The 13,626-nt window shown below is 39.0% G+C and overlaps 5 protein-coding genes and 2 long non-coding RNA genes across 11 annotated transcripts in view; 4 read left to right on the forward strand and 3 right to left on the reverse strand.

Moving 5' to 3' along the window:
* Window positions 1–326: 326 nt before the first annotated feature.
* LOC111448209 (xyloglucan endotransglucosylase/hydrolase protein 31-like) lies at window positions 327–1,703 on the reverse strand. Its single transcript, XM_023087676.1, has 4 exons — window positions 1,446–1,703; window positions 1,129–1,229; window positions 817–1,034; window positions 327–736 (listed from the first exon to the last, which is right to left on the reverse strand). The coding sequence occupies exons 1-4, from the start codon at window positions 1,681–1,683 to the stop codon at window positions 391–393; spliced, it is 903 nt and encodes a 300-aa protein (XP_022943444.1). The 5' UTR covers window positions 1,684–1,703; the 3' UTR covers window positions 327–390.
* Window positions 628–1,474, forward strand: LOC111448210. The gene is made up of 3 exons (XR_002711385.1): window positions 628–716; window positions 833–1,060; window positions 1,155–1,474. It is a non-coding gene; the product is annotated as an uncharacterized LOC111448210 (long non-coding RNA).
* A 917-nt stretch (window positions 1,704–2,620) lies between the features above and the next one.
* Window positions 2,621–3,242, forward strand: LOC111448197. Its single transcript, XR_002711381.1, has 2 exons — window positions 2,621–2,652; window positions 3,164–3,242. It is a non-coding gene; the product is annotated as an uncharacterized LOC111448197 (long non-coding RNA).
* A 298-nt stretch (window positions 3,243–3,540) lies between these two features.
* Window positions 3,541–6,421, reverse strand: LOC111448196. 3 transcript variants are annotated; one of them, XM_023087662.1, is made up of 5 exons: window positions 6,171–6,421; window positions 5,858–5,978; window positions 5,426–5,579; window positions 4,110–4,182; window positions 3,541–4,010 (listed from the first exon to the last, which is right to left on the reverse strand). In XM_023087662.1, the coding sequence occupies exons 1-5, from the start codon at window positions 6,360–6,362 to the stop codon at window positions 3,996–3,998; spliced, it is 555 nt and encodes a 184-aa protein (XP_022943430.1). In that variant the 5' UTR covers window positions 6,363–6,421; the 3' UTR covers window positions 3,541–3,995. The 3 variants fall into 3 exon arrangements, with proteins under 3 accessions (XP_022943430.1, XP_022943428.1, XP_022943427.1); XM_023087660.1 differs by having other exon boundaries at window positions 3,541–3,943; window positions 4,066–4,182; XM_023087659.1 differs by having other exon boundaries at window positions 3,541–4,182.
* Window positions 6,422–6,608: 187 nt separating this feature from the next.
* Window positions 6,609–9,765, forward strand: LOC111448568 (protein-lysine methyltransferase METTL21D). 2 transcript variants are annotated; one of them, XM_023088243.1, is made up of 11 exons: window positions 6,650–6,698; window positions 6,801–6,966; window positions 7,064–7,164; window positions 7,320–7,386; window positions 7,653–7,718; window positions 8,252–8,345; window positions 8,405–8,518; window positions 8,748–8,848; window positions 8,978–9,052; window positions 9,131–9,223; window positions 9,384–9,765. In XM_023088243.1, exons 3-11 carry the CDS (start codon window positions 7,151–7,153, stop codon window positions 9,663–9,665), a joined length of 906 nt encoding a protein of 301 aa, XP_022944011.1. In that variant the 5' UTR covers window positions 6,650–6,698; window positions 6,801–6,966; window positions 7,064–7,150; the 3' UTR covers window positions 9,666–9,765. The 2 variants fall into 2 exon arrangements, with proteins under 2 accessions (XP_022944009.1, XP_022944011.1); XM_023088241.1 differs by lacking the exon at window positions 6,801–6,966 and having other exon boundaries at window positions 6,609–6,698.
* Window positions 9,766–9,785: 20 nt separating this feature from the next.
* Window positions 9,786–11,763, reverse strand: LOC111448567 (alpha-L-fucosidase 1). 2 transcript variants are annotated; one of them, XM_023088240.1, is made up of 4 exons: window positions 11,654–11,749; window positions 11,055–11,605; window positions 10,725–10,961; window positions 9,786–10,651 (listed from the first exon to the last, which is right to left on the reverse strand). In XM_023088240.1, exons 1-4 carry the CDS (start codon window positions 11,669–11,671, stop codon window positions 9,883–9,885), a joined length of 1,575 nt encoding a protein of 524 aa, XP_022944008.1. In that variant the 5' UTR covers window positions 11,672–11,749; the 3' UTR covers window positions 9,786–9,882. The 2 variants fall into 2 exon arrangements, with proteins under 2 accessions (XP_022944008.1, XP_022944007.1); XM_023088239.1 differs by having other exon boundaries at window positions 11,055–11,763.
* Window positions 11,764–12,776: 1,013 nt separating this feature from the next.
* Window positions 12,777–13,626, forward strand: part of LOC111448569 (heavy metal-associated isoprenylated plant protein 3) — a 2,423-nt gene continuing 1,573 nt past the window's right edge. Inside the window, exons 1-4 of the mRNA XM_023088244.1 lie at window positions 12,777–12,863; window positions 12,932–13,052; window positions 13,139–13,335; window positions 13,438–13,525. Coding sequence (XP_022944012.1) covers window positions 12,855–12,863; window positions 12,932–13,052; window positions 13,139–13,335; window positions 13,438–13,525 — 415 coding nt within the window. The 5' untranslated portion in view covers window positions 12,777–12,854. The remainder of the gene's footprint in view (window positions 12,864–12,931; window positions 13,053–13,138; window positions 13,336–13,437; window positions 13,526–13,626) is intronic.

The following is a 13,626-nucleotide window of genomic DNA, read 5'->3' on the forward strand; positions in this document are numbered from 1 at the left end:
GCCATAAATTAAAAAAAAAAAAAAAAACGCATTTATTCATTGAAATCAATTGAAAAAAAAAAAAGAAACAACCTTTGAAGCTGTTATACACCCATAACACACCGCCAATATTGTGACCATTATATTTACTATTATATAAACATTCTTAAGAAGTCCTGTTAATTTATTTTTATTTTTTTAATTTTCCACAATAATAATATCATTTTTTCTTAATTTTTTTTAAAATAATAATAATATTAACAATAACAATAATATATATACATATATACATATATATATATATATATATATATATATATATATATATATATATATATATATTTTTTTTTCCCTTTTCTTTTGATTATAATATTTTTAAAATTTGAATTTCTTGGGTTTCTTTATGGGGTTTTAGCATTCAGGAATCTGCGTGTGGTCTCTCTTTGGATCATTGCAATAATCATACACCAAGTAATTCCTCTGCACCCTCTCCATCGCTCTGTATTGCTCTTGGTTCAGTCCCCCGGAGTCTGGCCTGCAAGACGCCGCCGCCGCCGCCGCCGTGCAACCGCTTATTTTGAAGTCCCGGTACTTGGCTACGAACGGCTGGTAGTGATAATCCACCTTGTATTTCCCATTCTCTGTCGCCCACGAGGAAGCATCCCATATCGAACCGTAAACCCACATTGGCCTTATTGGGAAAGTTGCGTCGTTCCTTCTTGTATACCTTCGAATCGGTACGTTGTCTACTAAAAATCTGTGGAAATGGAAGAACGCTGTAAATCAAGTGGTTAGAGGGGAAAACAAAAGCATGTATTCTATTGTGATTATACGGACATGATATCTGATGCAGACCACCGAATGGCGTAATGGTGGAAATCCTGTGTCGGGTCAAACCAGAGATGGAATCTCATTTCTCTTCCGACAATGTTTCCATCTCCACTTCCTCTGATGAACACGTTCGTTTGCAGTGTATACGGTTTCCCTGGCGTCGTTCCCAGGAATTCGAGGTCGATTTCATCGTGGTTTCCGGGGTAGTATTGGTTGTTCGAAAGCTAAATCAGAATAAAGTTAAAACACGGTTAGTCCAGAACTTGAATTGAGTGATTATGATTATCAATATCAGGGATGATTCCGTATTGTACTTACGTAGAATGATGTGAGAACTCCTGCAGTGTAGCCGGATTGGAGTTTTACAGCAACACCAAAGTAGCCGGATCGGTATGAGCGCAGTGATTTAAACCCGCTACCTGTTCGACGAAATGACGCACAGAGAAAAATCAGCCAAAATAGGAAATGGGGTAAGAGATTGTGAAAAACTATTCAGCTTTCTGCCACAACCATATGAATTTGAGGTGCTTTTATCATTTTTCTCTCGTACATCCAACGATTATTATGAGTCAATTACATTATGGCAGCCTACTTGAATAGATTTTATTCCGGAAAGTAGGAGATAAACGGTGGACCTGAGGTACTGTCGAGCCAAATGGTTAAGGAGCCTTGGTCATCAAACCTTTGATGCTGAGGACCCCAGAGGTTTGCAAAATACTGAGTAAAGCTGTTGGATTGAAGAGAGGAAGTGAGGTAGTAGCCAGAGGAGGGTGGACCCTGAGCTGTGGTACTACTAGAGGACATCACAAGAACAAAAACAAGGAGGAAAAGAGAAGCAGCCATGAAATTAGAGCAATAATTTGATGATAGCATGATGGGTAGAGGTGGGGCAGAGAGAATTGAAGAGAAATGGGGTGGGAATTTGGGAATAAATAGGGAAGTTTTTGAGATCATTTCAGACCCCACAATACACAATAAGTTAACACAGATTTGTGGGCTGATGTAAGATCTGGAGAATGAGATGGGAGGGGCATAATCTTCTCTTCTATTCAACAAGGCAAAAAAACCTGTCCCGTCTGATCTTTTCTTATCCAAATCTTATTTCTTTTCGTCTGTAGAATGAGTAAAGCTTGCAAGCTATGGCTGCTTCTCTCCATGATTGATGTCACAGAAAATGACCCAACTTGAGGCTTCATTGATGGCAATTAGAATTGGTTTCTGGCTTTAATTTTCTTTATTATGACTAATGATTTTGCATATACATACTAATTTCGCTTACTAAACCTCTTCCTGCGCAGCTTGTGGCTATCATGCATCTGTTTTGATGTTTTAATGATCGTTGGATCTAAATGTAGTAGTCCAAGACCACCGCTAGTAAATATTATTCTTCAAACGCGTCTGCTAGGGAGAGGTTTCCACACCTCTATAAGAAATGTTTAATTCCCTCCTCCAATCACGTGAGATCTCACAATCCACCCACTTAGACTAGCATCCTCGCTAGCATACCACCCTATGTCTGGCACTTCTCTAGTACCATTTGTAACAACCCAGCCCACTACTAATAGATACATTTGTAACAGCCCAAGCCCATTGCTAATAGATACGTTTGTAACAGCCCAAGCCCACTGCTAACAGATATTGTCCTTTTTAAATTTTACCTTTCGTGCTTCCTCTCAAGATTTTTAAAACGCCTCTGCTAGAGGAGGTTTCTATACTCTTATAAAAAATGTTTCGTTCACTTTTCCAACCGATGTGGAATTTCACACTAAAAGATTTACCTTTGTTTGCTTTGACAGAATGTTGGGCATTAGGCAATTTGAATCTCAAACTTACTAGAAGAAGGTATTAGTATATTATTTCAATTTCTTGTTGCCTTTTTAATTGCAAAAAATAAGTAATTCTTTGTTTCAACATATGAATAGTTACGGAATGTTCATATTTCTCAAAAATCGGAAACAAGTAAGCAATAAGAACGCAAAACATGAAACGACCTCTTAGATATCACAAAAAGACAAGAATGATTTGGTTAAAGTGAAATTTTATCACACACATTGGGATTATAAATTAGATTGTTTAGATAAATTGGAAAGAAGTTAAACATTTAATAATTGTGTGATTGGTAGTTTGTCTTTTCTTGGCTTTGGGTACTATTGTTGTTTGAAATCATTAATTGGATGACAAAGCATTCAAAATCATAACAAGAATGCATAGTAACAAAAAAAAAAAGAATTTGAAGTCAAGCTATCACAGTTTAACTTTTCTTTAGTTTATGAACCATACACGTTCATTTCAATTATAGCTATAGTTCATATCTTGCAGATCGTGGGTGGAGACTGTAAATTTTTTTTTGTAGGTAAATTAATGCCTCGAAGGGTAAAGAATCATCGAATGTCCTAGAAGATTAGTTAGTACAAGCCATACTTGATGCAAGATAGAATCCAGAAATATATGATATGGAGCGTAAAAGGATAAGAATTAAGGAAGACTAAGAAATGTGAACGCGATGTTATTAAAATTTTGTTTTTGGAGCCGAATATTATAGTGATAATGAAGTTTTTGTCTTTATTAAAAAAAAGATTAATAATAATAAAAGGTGAAAGCCACAAAAGGAGGACTGTGTCTTCTAAAGGATAGAAAATAATTGTTTGAGGAAGAGGGGAAGGACGTTGCAATCTACCGACAGTTTGATATCTTAGAAGAAACCAGAGTGTTTGAAATGTGGCTGTGGAATTTTTTAATAACTTGTCAGGTTTCCTTTCCATTTTATGACGTCTTTTCAGCTCATTTCATCTTTAATTTGCCCAAAAATTTGAAATTCAATGACGTTTTCAATCCCCATCCATCTAAATGCCTATATCTTGAACGAGATATGCATCCATCAAAACTATAACTCGAACACTGCTTTCTTCTCATAATGCTAGTGTTTCGAACCTAAACTTGCATCAAACATGAGTAAAACTTAGTGGTGATTGATATATACTTACCGGAGTTGCCTTTTATAGCCTTGTTCAGCAGGTATGTTGCAAGGCAAGTCGTACTTATAGGGCGCTATACAGAAGTTAGTGCCTGCTTATCCCGGCTACTATTGAACAACGATCCAACTGTTCCATTCCCAAGAAAGCTATCTTGTCATGTGTCATGTCCCAAAGGAAAGAAATAGAATCTACTTCATTCTTCCTTTCTAGTTAAAATCCTCTCCACTGCACAAAAAATCATATCAAATAACAAAGTCTAAATGATAGCAAAAATACAAACAGTTGAAGAAAGGGATAGGATTAGGTAGTTTTTGAGGTGCCCACATCACATCTCTTTTGCTTCTTGGAGCTATGCATGTTTTGTCCATTACCAACAGCAGATGATACCTTGGTTAGCCTGCAAGCAAAATTAAGCAGTCAATTCACTAAAAATATATAGAGCCACTAGGCAATCATAACTTGGCCAGCCAAAAACAAGACAAAAAAATCCAACGGACAGGTGAAATTTCAAGTCTCTTTCAAGTAACTTTTGTAATTTCAACCGAACTTTTATTGCTTATAGAACTCGTAAAAAACATCAGCTTCATGAGTATGTACTCGAGGAATATCTAGTAAGTTTTGAAGTTAAACTGTCTCAGACGTCAGAACAAGAAGAAGCTGAAGGGACAATTTCACCCATGCATTTAGCTCAATTATGTAAGAACATCTGACAGAGAGAATGGAGATTGGATGGAAAGAAAAAATTTAAGGCCTTTCGGACTGGTTTAGGACAGCTTTGAGTTAGATGCTTTTTCTTGTTTGGATGCTTAAAATGACAAGCCCATGGTGCAGCTCCATGAAGCTCAAACGGGTGAAGACCATGTCATACTAGCTCTTGTTCTGTGGAAGAAGCAAAGACATTGGATGTTTACAATCAAACATGTAGAAGACACTAGAATATTTCCAAGCCCAAGCTCACCACCAGCGGATATTGTACTCTTTGAGCTTTTCCTTTCAGGCATCCCTTCAAGGTTTTTAAAACGCGTCTACTAGGAAGAGGTTTCTACACCCTTAAAAAAATATTTTGTTCCCCTCTCCAACCGACGTGGGATCCCACATCAACTCTAAGTCTTTCCATATCAAGTTATTATGGTTTCCACATTAAAATATGAAATCCCAAAACCACTTCAATAAATCTTATTTCTACTCACAAGGAACCAACTCCCTTCACTCCCGTCCTTCCCTCCCTCAGAACTTGATAGGGGATGAGATTCATTCACTTGCATTACTGCTAGCACTACAATAAGCTTCGGTCTTAATGCCTTGACTACTACTGTGCAGCCTTTCCTCGGGTTCATAGAGTCGGGTTTTCCATTTACCCAGAACGGAGGAGCTGCCCCCACCAGGTAGGTGGCCACAGGTCATAACGCACTCTTCGCACAACAAATCCACTTCGAATGAACCTTCGTGACCCTCAAAATAATTATACTAACAAAAAACAAGTAAACTTAGCTAAATGATTATGGAGCTATATATCTGCCTGCCTAAACATCCACCCATACCCGAGAAGGTAGTCCTTCAAGAAAAAGAAAAGCATGTAGAAACCCACATAATAAGAAGAACTAACGACAAAGGGAGGAAAATTAACAGCAGCCTCTTACCCATACAATTCCCTCAATCTCAGAATTGCTGGTTGAAAACCTGAACTCAGAGGAACAAGTTGCACAACTCTCGAGTGTTGTGCATTGCCATTCTTTGGTTTAGAGATCGTCATTCTAAACATCTCTCCCTCCAGAATTTCACTTACAGCTTCAGCTGCATCACGAAATGAAAATTCCACCAGCAATCAGATCACTAGAAAACAGAACAGCTTGGATGAACGAAGATTAAGCCAGATTTTATGGAAAACAATCGAAAATTTTCCCACAAATTGTATTTGTAACGTAATCTTCAAACAACTTCTGATGATCATTAAGGACTCTGCCTCTAGGTTGTTTAATGAAATGCGTGTCGTTCTAAATCGTTTATGTCCATTCAAAGAGAATCTCATGCAAACCAATGAGAAGTAACTCACAAATACAAAGGGAATTTACCAGCAAAGGGATGTAGCTTAGCAAAGTCGAAAAACTCATCAGCAGAGCAACCAAACAGAACCCTAGCAACCCTATCAAAGCATATAACAGTTTGTACTTTCTTATCCGTAGCAATTGACATCTGCCAAAAACAATGGAAATATAGGAACCCTAATCAGAGCCACAATATAAAGAATGCAATGCAATGCACAAGCTCAAACCCAATGGCATTTCCCACTCAAATTACAAGTGGAATTCCAACGACAAGAACATCGTATGAAGTTTCCACACATTCTAAAAATAAATTCTCAAGTAAAAACACGGAGATACTCACAAGTATACGAAAGACACGCTTGGAGGAGGAGGAACCGGGATTGAAAGCGTTGAAGTTGCAGAATTTGCATAGAGAAAAAGGAGGGTTACTAGGGAGTGTCCTCTCACAGATTGAACAAACTCTGTAGCAGAAACTGGTGTGATCCATGGCTATCACTGCGCACATTGTTGTTATTGGCTTATCGTTTTCCATTACTCCTCTGATGGAGGTTGCCTCCCTTCCTGGAAAAGGAAAAGACGCGGCGCTCCGCCGCTATATGGGCAGGTTTTTCAATAAATTTTAAAGCTCAAAATCTCATTTAACTTTGGGCCTAAAATTGGGCCTTGAAGTTTTCCATAATCTTTCAAGTCATCTGGTTTGGCCCAGTCTCCGGCTGGGCCTGTAGTCAACAAACGGCCCACTGATACTATGGTGGCTTCATCGCCGGGAACAGAGGCGATGAAAAACCCAACGAATATAGGAGACCTGGAATGCACGGGTCTGCAGCCTCGGTCTTCAAACAACGAATTAAGAAGCTCCATCAATTTGGTACGTTCCTTCTCTTGATTGGGCAAAACTCTATGCTTGTCTGTCAAAATCTTAATTTTATATGCATTAATCTTCCACAATTTTCCGTTTATTCCTTACTAGAACTTGAGTTGAGTGTGTGATCTTGTCTCTTCCCTTCCGGAAAGAAGAAATTAGTTCAAAGATAATCGCCGATGCTTTCAATCTGGTTTCTATCTATGGAAAGGGTTTTAGCCGATTGGATTTGCTTCTAGGAATATGAATCTCGACTTTATTTTGTCTAGACTATGTATGTTTATGCAAGAACTCATTAGAAGTAGTTCAGCATTTTTGTTCAGTTCAGGTGTTACCTACTTTATATTTATGTAATGAAGTCATTTCCATAGGTATCTCTCAATCTAAATCCCGGCCAACACAAAAGAAAATCTGAATTCTGCATTGCAGCAAATACGTTCTGAGGAAAGGTTCTTGCTATGGAGACCGACAGGTACAGTAGTTTTGGCTTTCCTATTTGTTTACTATTTTGTATTGGAAGCCATAATCTTAAGTAATTTATGGCATCTGCTCATATCTTGAAAATAAGCTATGCATGTCAATTTTTATTCTTACCACCTAATGTATTATTCAATTTTGTATTATCAGGTTGAATTCTCCCAGTACATTTACCATGACCATGGAAGTATTGGGTCATGAGTTGCGATTCTATCAGGTATTGCCTGTAACGTTATTTTAAATTTTCATGCGGAGCATACTTACAGATTTGAAATTATCACTTGGCAATCTATCATATCCATGGTACTTCAGGAACATGTCTATAATAGCTCATTTGTGTAATAAGTACTCATCCACCGTAGAATCCTTTACCCCTTGAGATTTCAGAGAGACATTTGTGTAGTCCTTGCTAATCTTTGTTCCACTTTCATATATGTAATAACATATCTGACTATGGAAGTATGTTACATTGTGGTGTTATAGGATCCCAATTCGAAACATTTAGGAACAACAGTGTGGGATGCATCACTGGTGTTCGTCAAGTTTCTGGTAATCGCCGTTCTACCTTTACATTCTTGTTGATCATTGGATTTTCCATTTTTCTTACAGTCTTTGGATTTATCAGTATTATCTTGCTTACGAAGGGATAATTTAGTTGTTTGTACAAAAGTTTTCAATTTTGTTACTCTGTTAATAGTATATGATGCCACTAGTTGAATGGAACATATTTAGAGCGTTCTTTCTGTTTGAGAAAATGAAAGCATCGTATGACATTTACTTTGATTGCTGCATGTTGGTTTAAAACCAGAGTTTGAGTTCTCTTTGACCAAGATGCAAATACTAAGAGGTGAAAGCCTTGCAACTATTAGATTTTTATGAACTCCTCATTCATCTGTGAACATATAATGTGAAATGTCATTCAATACAACTATTTTATCGAAGGTATTTTACTGTAACCCTTCATGACACATCCCTTATTGTGTTAGATCTATTTTTTCATGGGTCACATGATATGTATCTTAATTAGATCTGTAAGATTATCGTTCTTTAAAAACATTTAAGTTCTTCTTTCACTGTTTCAGGAGAGGAATTGTCGAAAAGGAAAATTTAGCCCTTCTAAACTTAAGGGAAAGCGTGTTGTCGAACTTGGCGCTGGTTGTGGGCTAGCTGGGTTTGGTGAGTCTTTGATGTAAAGTTTAATATGGAACAATGCCTTATTAAACTTCTCTTTGTAGGCATGGCATTGCTTGGATGTGATGTAGTTGCTACAGACCAAAAGGAGGTTTTGCCTATACTATCAAGAAATATCGAGCGTAATACACCAAGCTTAGCACAGATGAATCCCTCAGGTAGGCTTTGAAAAATTAGAAATTACGAACTTCCTTGTAACAATCATTAACATTCTAATGGTGGCAATTCAGTTAGAAAAATCAGTTTGTTTGAAGTTTGTTTTAGGGCTTTAATTTAATTCTGGTTTAATTTAATCTTACAAGCATGATAGTATTTGTAATTGATCGTATTATGGAGAGCCTTTGATTTTCTTAGGTTTTTCTAATTAGGGAAACTTGTTCGTTGTAGATTCATTTGGTTCAATTAGGGCAGCAGAATTAGACTGGGGGAATGAAGATCATATCAAGGCTGTAGGCCCACCCTTTGACTTTATTATTGGCACTGACGTGGTAAGTTTATAAGATTATTTCTGGTTGAAGCATACAATGGTACATTATTCAATAGCATGGTTTTCTCATATGATTTACAAAGCAAATAAGCGACCACAAAAGTTGTAATTTTTATCATTCAACGTGAAGGTTTATGCAGAACATCTCTTGGAACCACTTTTAAAGACAATACATGCTTTATCAGGTCCCAAAACTACAATTATGGTATGAAATATCACTTTTATCCACATTTTCACATTGGAGATTATGCTTTGCTCATTTATTCATACTTGTTATGTGAAGTTGGGGTATGAGATTCGCTCAACAAATGTTCATGAGCAAATGCTGGAGATGTGGAAAAAGAACTTCGAGGTGAAAACTGTATCAAAATCAAAGGTACGATTTACTTTCAACATTTCTAGAATCTCTGAAATGGCCATAGATTAAGATGTTTATCCTTGTACAGTTTTGTAGCATTGACAATAGAGATGACCCTGCCAGTCCTCGGCCAAATACGTTAACCGTGTTACATTATTTATCTTGCTGTTTGTTGCAGATGGACTCCCAGTACCAGCATCCCAGCATTCAGCTTTACATTATGGGGATGAAATCTGCAGCAGAGAACGCAGAGAACACTCAAGACAACGTCGATCAGGAAATTGACAGAGTTTGTTCGAGCCAGGAGAATGACGAAAAGGATGTAAGTTGCGATGGAACGGGAATCCAGAAGGTGGAGGAGCCAGTTTCGGAACGCGAGGATCAGAAACTGGGTGACTGGGAAGCTAGAAGAATAGGCTCTATGGCTGCTCGGCTTCTGCAAGATGTAAAAATTACTTGACCCTTTCTTTCGGAGATATCTTTTGCAGTGTTCATATTTGAACCAATAGGTTAAATTCATAATAATATTATACCTTACGCTGGTGACAATGTTTGTTTATGAAATAGTTGACGGCTTGCCTTCATTTTTAAGTTCAGTGCCACAAATCTTCGCAAAAGCAGGTGTGTACATACTCAAATCATTACAAGTATGAGCTAGAATGAGAAGAAGAGCATTATCATACAGCAGAAATCTGAGAATTATTCAAGGTAATCTGACGACGAATGTTACTGCCATTGATGCCTGCTCCCAATGTCTTATCAAGATGACTACTCAAGTGAGAGAAGTTATCCACATGAATCCCCAAATAAGAAACGAGGGGATCAGCCCTTGATTTCTCAATAACAAGTCTCAAGAATTGAGATTCCACGGTTGGAAATTTCAGTATTCTCCGGTAACCCACTGTGGAGCCTCTCACCACTGTTCTCCAAACACCCTCATCATTCAGAACATCAAAATGGAACTCAACAATCCTCTGTCCCATGTGAATCGGCTCTTGAATATGCAGCACATTGAAAGATATGAACTCTTGAAGGTTCAGATACAGAGACCAAGTGGGTTGATGATTCTGAGCAGGAGCCCAGTAAGTGTAGATACCTTCTTTGAGGACGTTCGAGGGGATGAAGCGGTCATCTTCGCCATTTCCTCGCGTGCTGCTCGCGTCGACAAGAGCGTTTTCTGCCAAATTGTGGGAGAAAATGGAGTCTCGGATCTTGGTGAATTCTTGCAGCACTTGTATATCTTCAGCTGAAATTAAACCTGAGGAATTTGGAGGTACATTTAGCAGCAAGAGGCAGTTCCTGCCCGCTGATTTGTAATATATGTCGAGAAGAGTTCTTGCAGACTTTGGAACTTCTAATGGATGCCAGAACCAACCAGGCCTTATTGAGACATCACACTCAGCTGGAACCCAATCGTGGCCAAATGGGTCACCTTCTCCAGAGTATCTGAATACAATAGAGGTTGGAATAAACAGCAAGCAGAGATACAGAAGCCATTAACATTGAGAGGTGAACTCACCGGGAATCAGTGCCGCCGATCTTTGCAGCACTGCAGTTAAAAAGAGACCAGCAAGTAGGCTTGGCGACACCAGCTTCGTCGCCAATCCACCGGCAGTCGGGACCGGCGTCGGAGAAAATGACAGCCCCCGGTTGGAGCTGATGAATTAAACTAAACCATGAATCGAAGAAATATTCCATGTCCTTCTCATCCTTTCCCTTTGCACCATCCAACCACACCTCCTTGATCTCTCCATACCTAAAAGATTAAATCAGCATCAAAACATTATCCAATTGACTCAATTAGCGAAACAAGCAAATTGTTAAAAGACAAGGAACCAAGAACCAGTGCCTGGTAAGCAATTCAGTCATTTGGCCAACATAGAACTCATTATATTCCAGAGTATTGCCATAACAGGGCTCGTGACGATCCCACGGCGACAGATAGAGTCCCAATCCAAGTCCTGCTTCTTTTGCAGCCTTGGCCAGTTCCCCAACCACATCTCCTTCGCCATTTCTCCAAGGACTCGACCGTACCGAGTAATTTGTATACTCCGATGGCCACAAGCAGAACCCATCATGGTGCTTGGCAGTTAGAATCAAACGGGAAAACCCAGCGTCCTTGGCGACTCGGACCCATTGAGCAGCATCGAGGTTGGTGGGGTTGAAGACCGATGGGTCAACGTGGCCAGTTCCCCATTCGGAATCGGTGAAGGTGTTGGGGCCAAAGTGAAGGAAAAGGGCCATGTTTCCGAGTTGCCATTGGATCTGAGAAGCGGAAGGGATGGGAAGAATGGGAAGCGGAGGGGGAGAGCTAATCGAAGAAGAAGAAGAAGAAATGGGTTGGAGTAACAGAGAGAGGAGGAAGACAATGGAAATTTGGGTTTGAGAAATGGAATTGATAGCTGAAGAAGGCTTAGGGATATTATTGCAATAGCCGAAGAACCTGATCGCCGGCTTCTTCTTCATTGGCAGTGAAGATAATCAGAATTTGTTTCAGTCGGAGCTTTTAAGCAATCCTCCTTTTCGTCTTCACTGTTCAACCTCAACGACTTCACAAATCATGGAATCAATAAAATCCGTACGTAATTATTCAAAACATATATAATAACCAAGAAAAGAAGAGAAAAAAAAAAAAAAAATGGAAAGCCCATGATGAAGCTTGTCCCATGTGGGGCCCACCAAAGTCCAGTGGAGAAGCCCAATGGGCCTTTTTATGTTTCAGACGTGCTGGTACTGTCAGTACTTTAATGGGCCAGCCAAGACGGCTTACTTGTTTATAAGCCCAAATGGCCACCGACTAACCACAGAATGTTCTGGGCCGTATGGAAGCCTGTCCCATGTGGGGTCCACCGAAGTCCAATGGAGAAGCCCAATGGGCCTTTTTACTTGAAGGTCAGTGAATAAGCCCAATGGGCCTTTTATATTTTCTTGTTCTGTTTCTGTTAATACTTTAATGGGCCAGCCCAATACTTGACTTGGTCTGTGGGCTTATAAACAAATAACCATAGAAGATTCTGGGCCGTATGGAAGCCTATCCATGTGGGTCCAGTGGAGAAGCCCAATGGGCCTTTTTTAAGGTTTTAGACTCGCGCTGGTTCTGCCAATACTTTAATGGGCCAGCCCAAGACTCAACTCATTTGTTTATAAGCCCAAACGGCCACCAATGAACATGAAAGGTTCAGGGCAGTAAGTCTCACGCGTCTCACACTAAATTAATTGAACCACACATGACGCACTAACCAAGTAAACGCTACTTCATTTAATTCTTTTTTAATAGAAAAAAAAAATCATATTCCTTTAATTTTTTAATCTTACCAATCCTACATGACATGTCCATCTTCCTTAATTTTCATCTAAAATAATTAATTTTATAAATAAAACTATTAAATATTAAAATAATTACACTCCACGTAATGTACAGCAAGTCAATTGACTATGCTTTTCAAGTCTTTGTAATTTACATTTTGACCCTTATATTTCACCTTATTTTATTATCCAACTATCACAATCGACCATCGTACTTTAAAGCCCAAGTGAAAGTGGTGGAAGGAAGCAGCCACCGCGTCCGCCGTCATCACCGCTATAAATACTCAGCCCACTTCAGAAACCATCTCTGCAAATTCAACCAATTCCATTCCTAATCCGAGCAATGGGCAAGGTCAGTGGTCACTCCATTCTTCTTCCTCCTGTTCTAATCCATTTCCCTTACTTTCTCTCTGTTTACAGAAGCAGAACGGCAGCCATGGAAGCGACAAAGAAGAAGACAGTACCACCGCCGTGTTCAACATCGATATGCACTGCGAGGGCTGCGCCAACAAACTCAGAAGGTGTGTCCGACAAATCCAAGGTATCATCGATTCCCGATTCCCCTTTTTTCTTCTCAATATTATAAAGCAGATTCCAAACCCAATCCGATTTTTCCATTTACTTAAGGCGTTGAGAGAGTCAGAGCCGATTGGGAAGCCAACAAGCTAACAGTGATCGGAAAATTCGACGCGTCGACGCTCCGAGAGAAGCTCGCCGATAAAACTAATAAGAAAATCGACATTGTCTCGTCGGAGGGCAAGAAGGAAAAGAAATCGAAGAAACCGGATGAAGAAGCAGAGGACGAGAAGCCCAAAGACAAAGAGGTGAGTGAATACGGCTCGTTGTTAGAGTAAATGGGGTGAGTCAACTCGGATTTTTAAATTTATTTGACTGATTATTTGTTATTTTAAAATTATTCCGACCAGATTCCGGTGACGACGGCGACGTTGAAGGTGGAACTGCATTGCCAGGGTTGCGTCGAGAGGATTTACAAAGTCGTATCCAGGACCAAGGGTGAGATTTAATTATTGCTCATCAAATTAATTTTGGAGTTGAAATGAACAATTAATGGGTTTTTTTTTTTTTTTTTTTTTTTTTTTTTTTTTTTTTTTTTT

This window comes from Cucurbita moschata, unplaced genomic scaffold, assembly GCF_002738365.1.
Source record: "Cucurbita moschata cultivar Rifu unplaced genomic scaffold, Cmos_1.0 Cmo_Scf00010, whole genome shotgun sequence".
Taxonomy (NCBI): domain Eukaryota; kingdom Viridiplantae; phylum Streptophyta; class Magnoliopsida; order Cucurbitales; family Cucurbitaceae; genus Cucurbita; species Cucurbita moschata.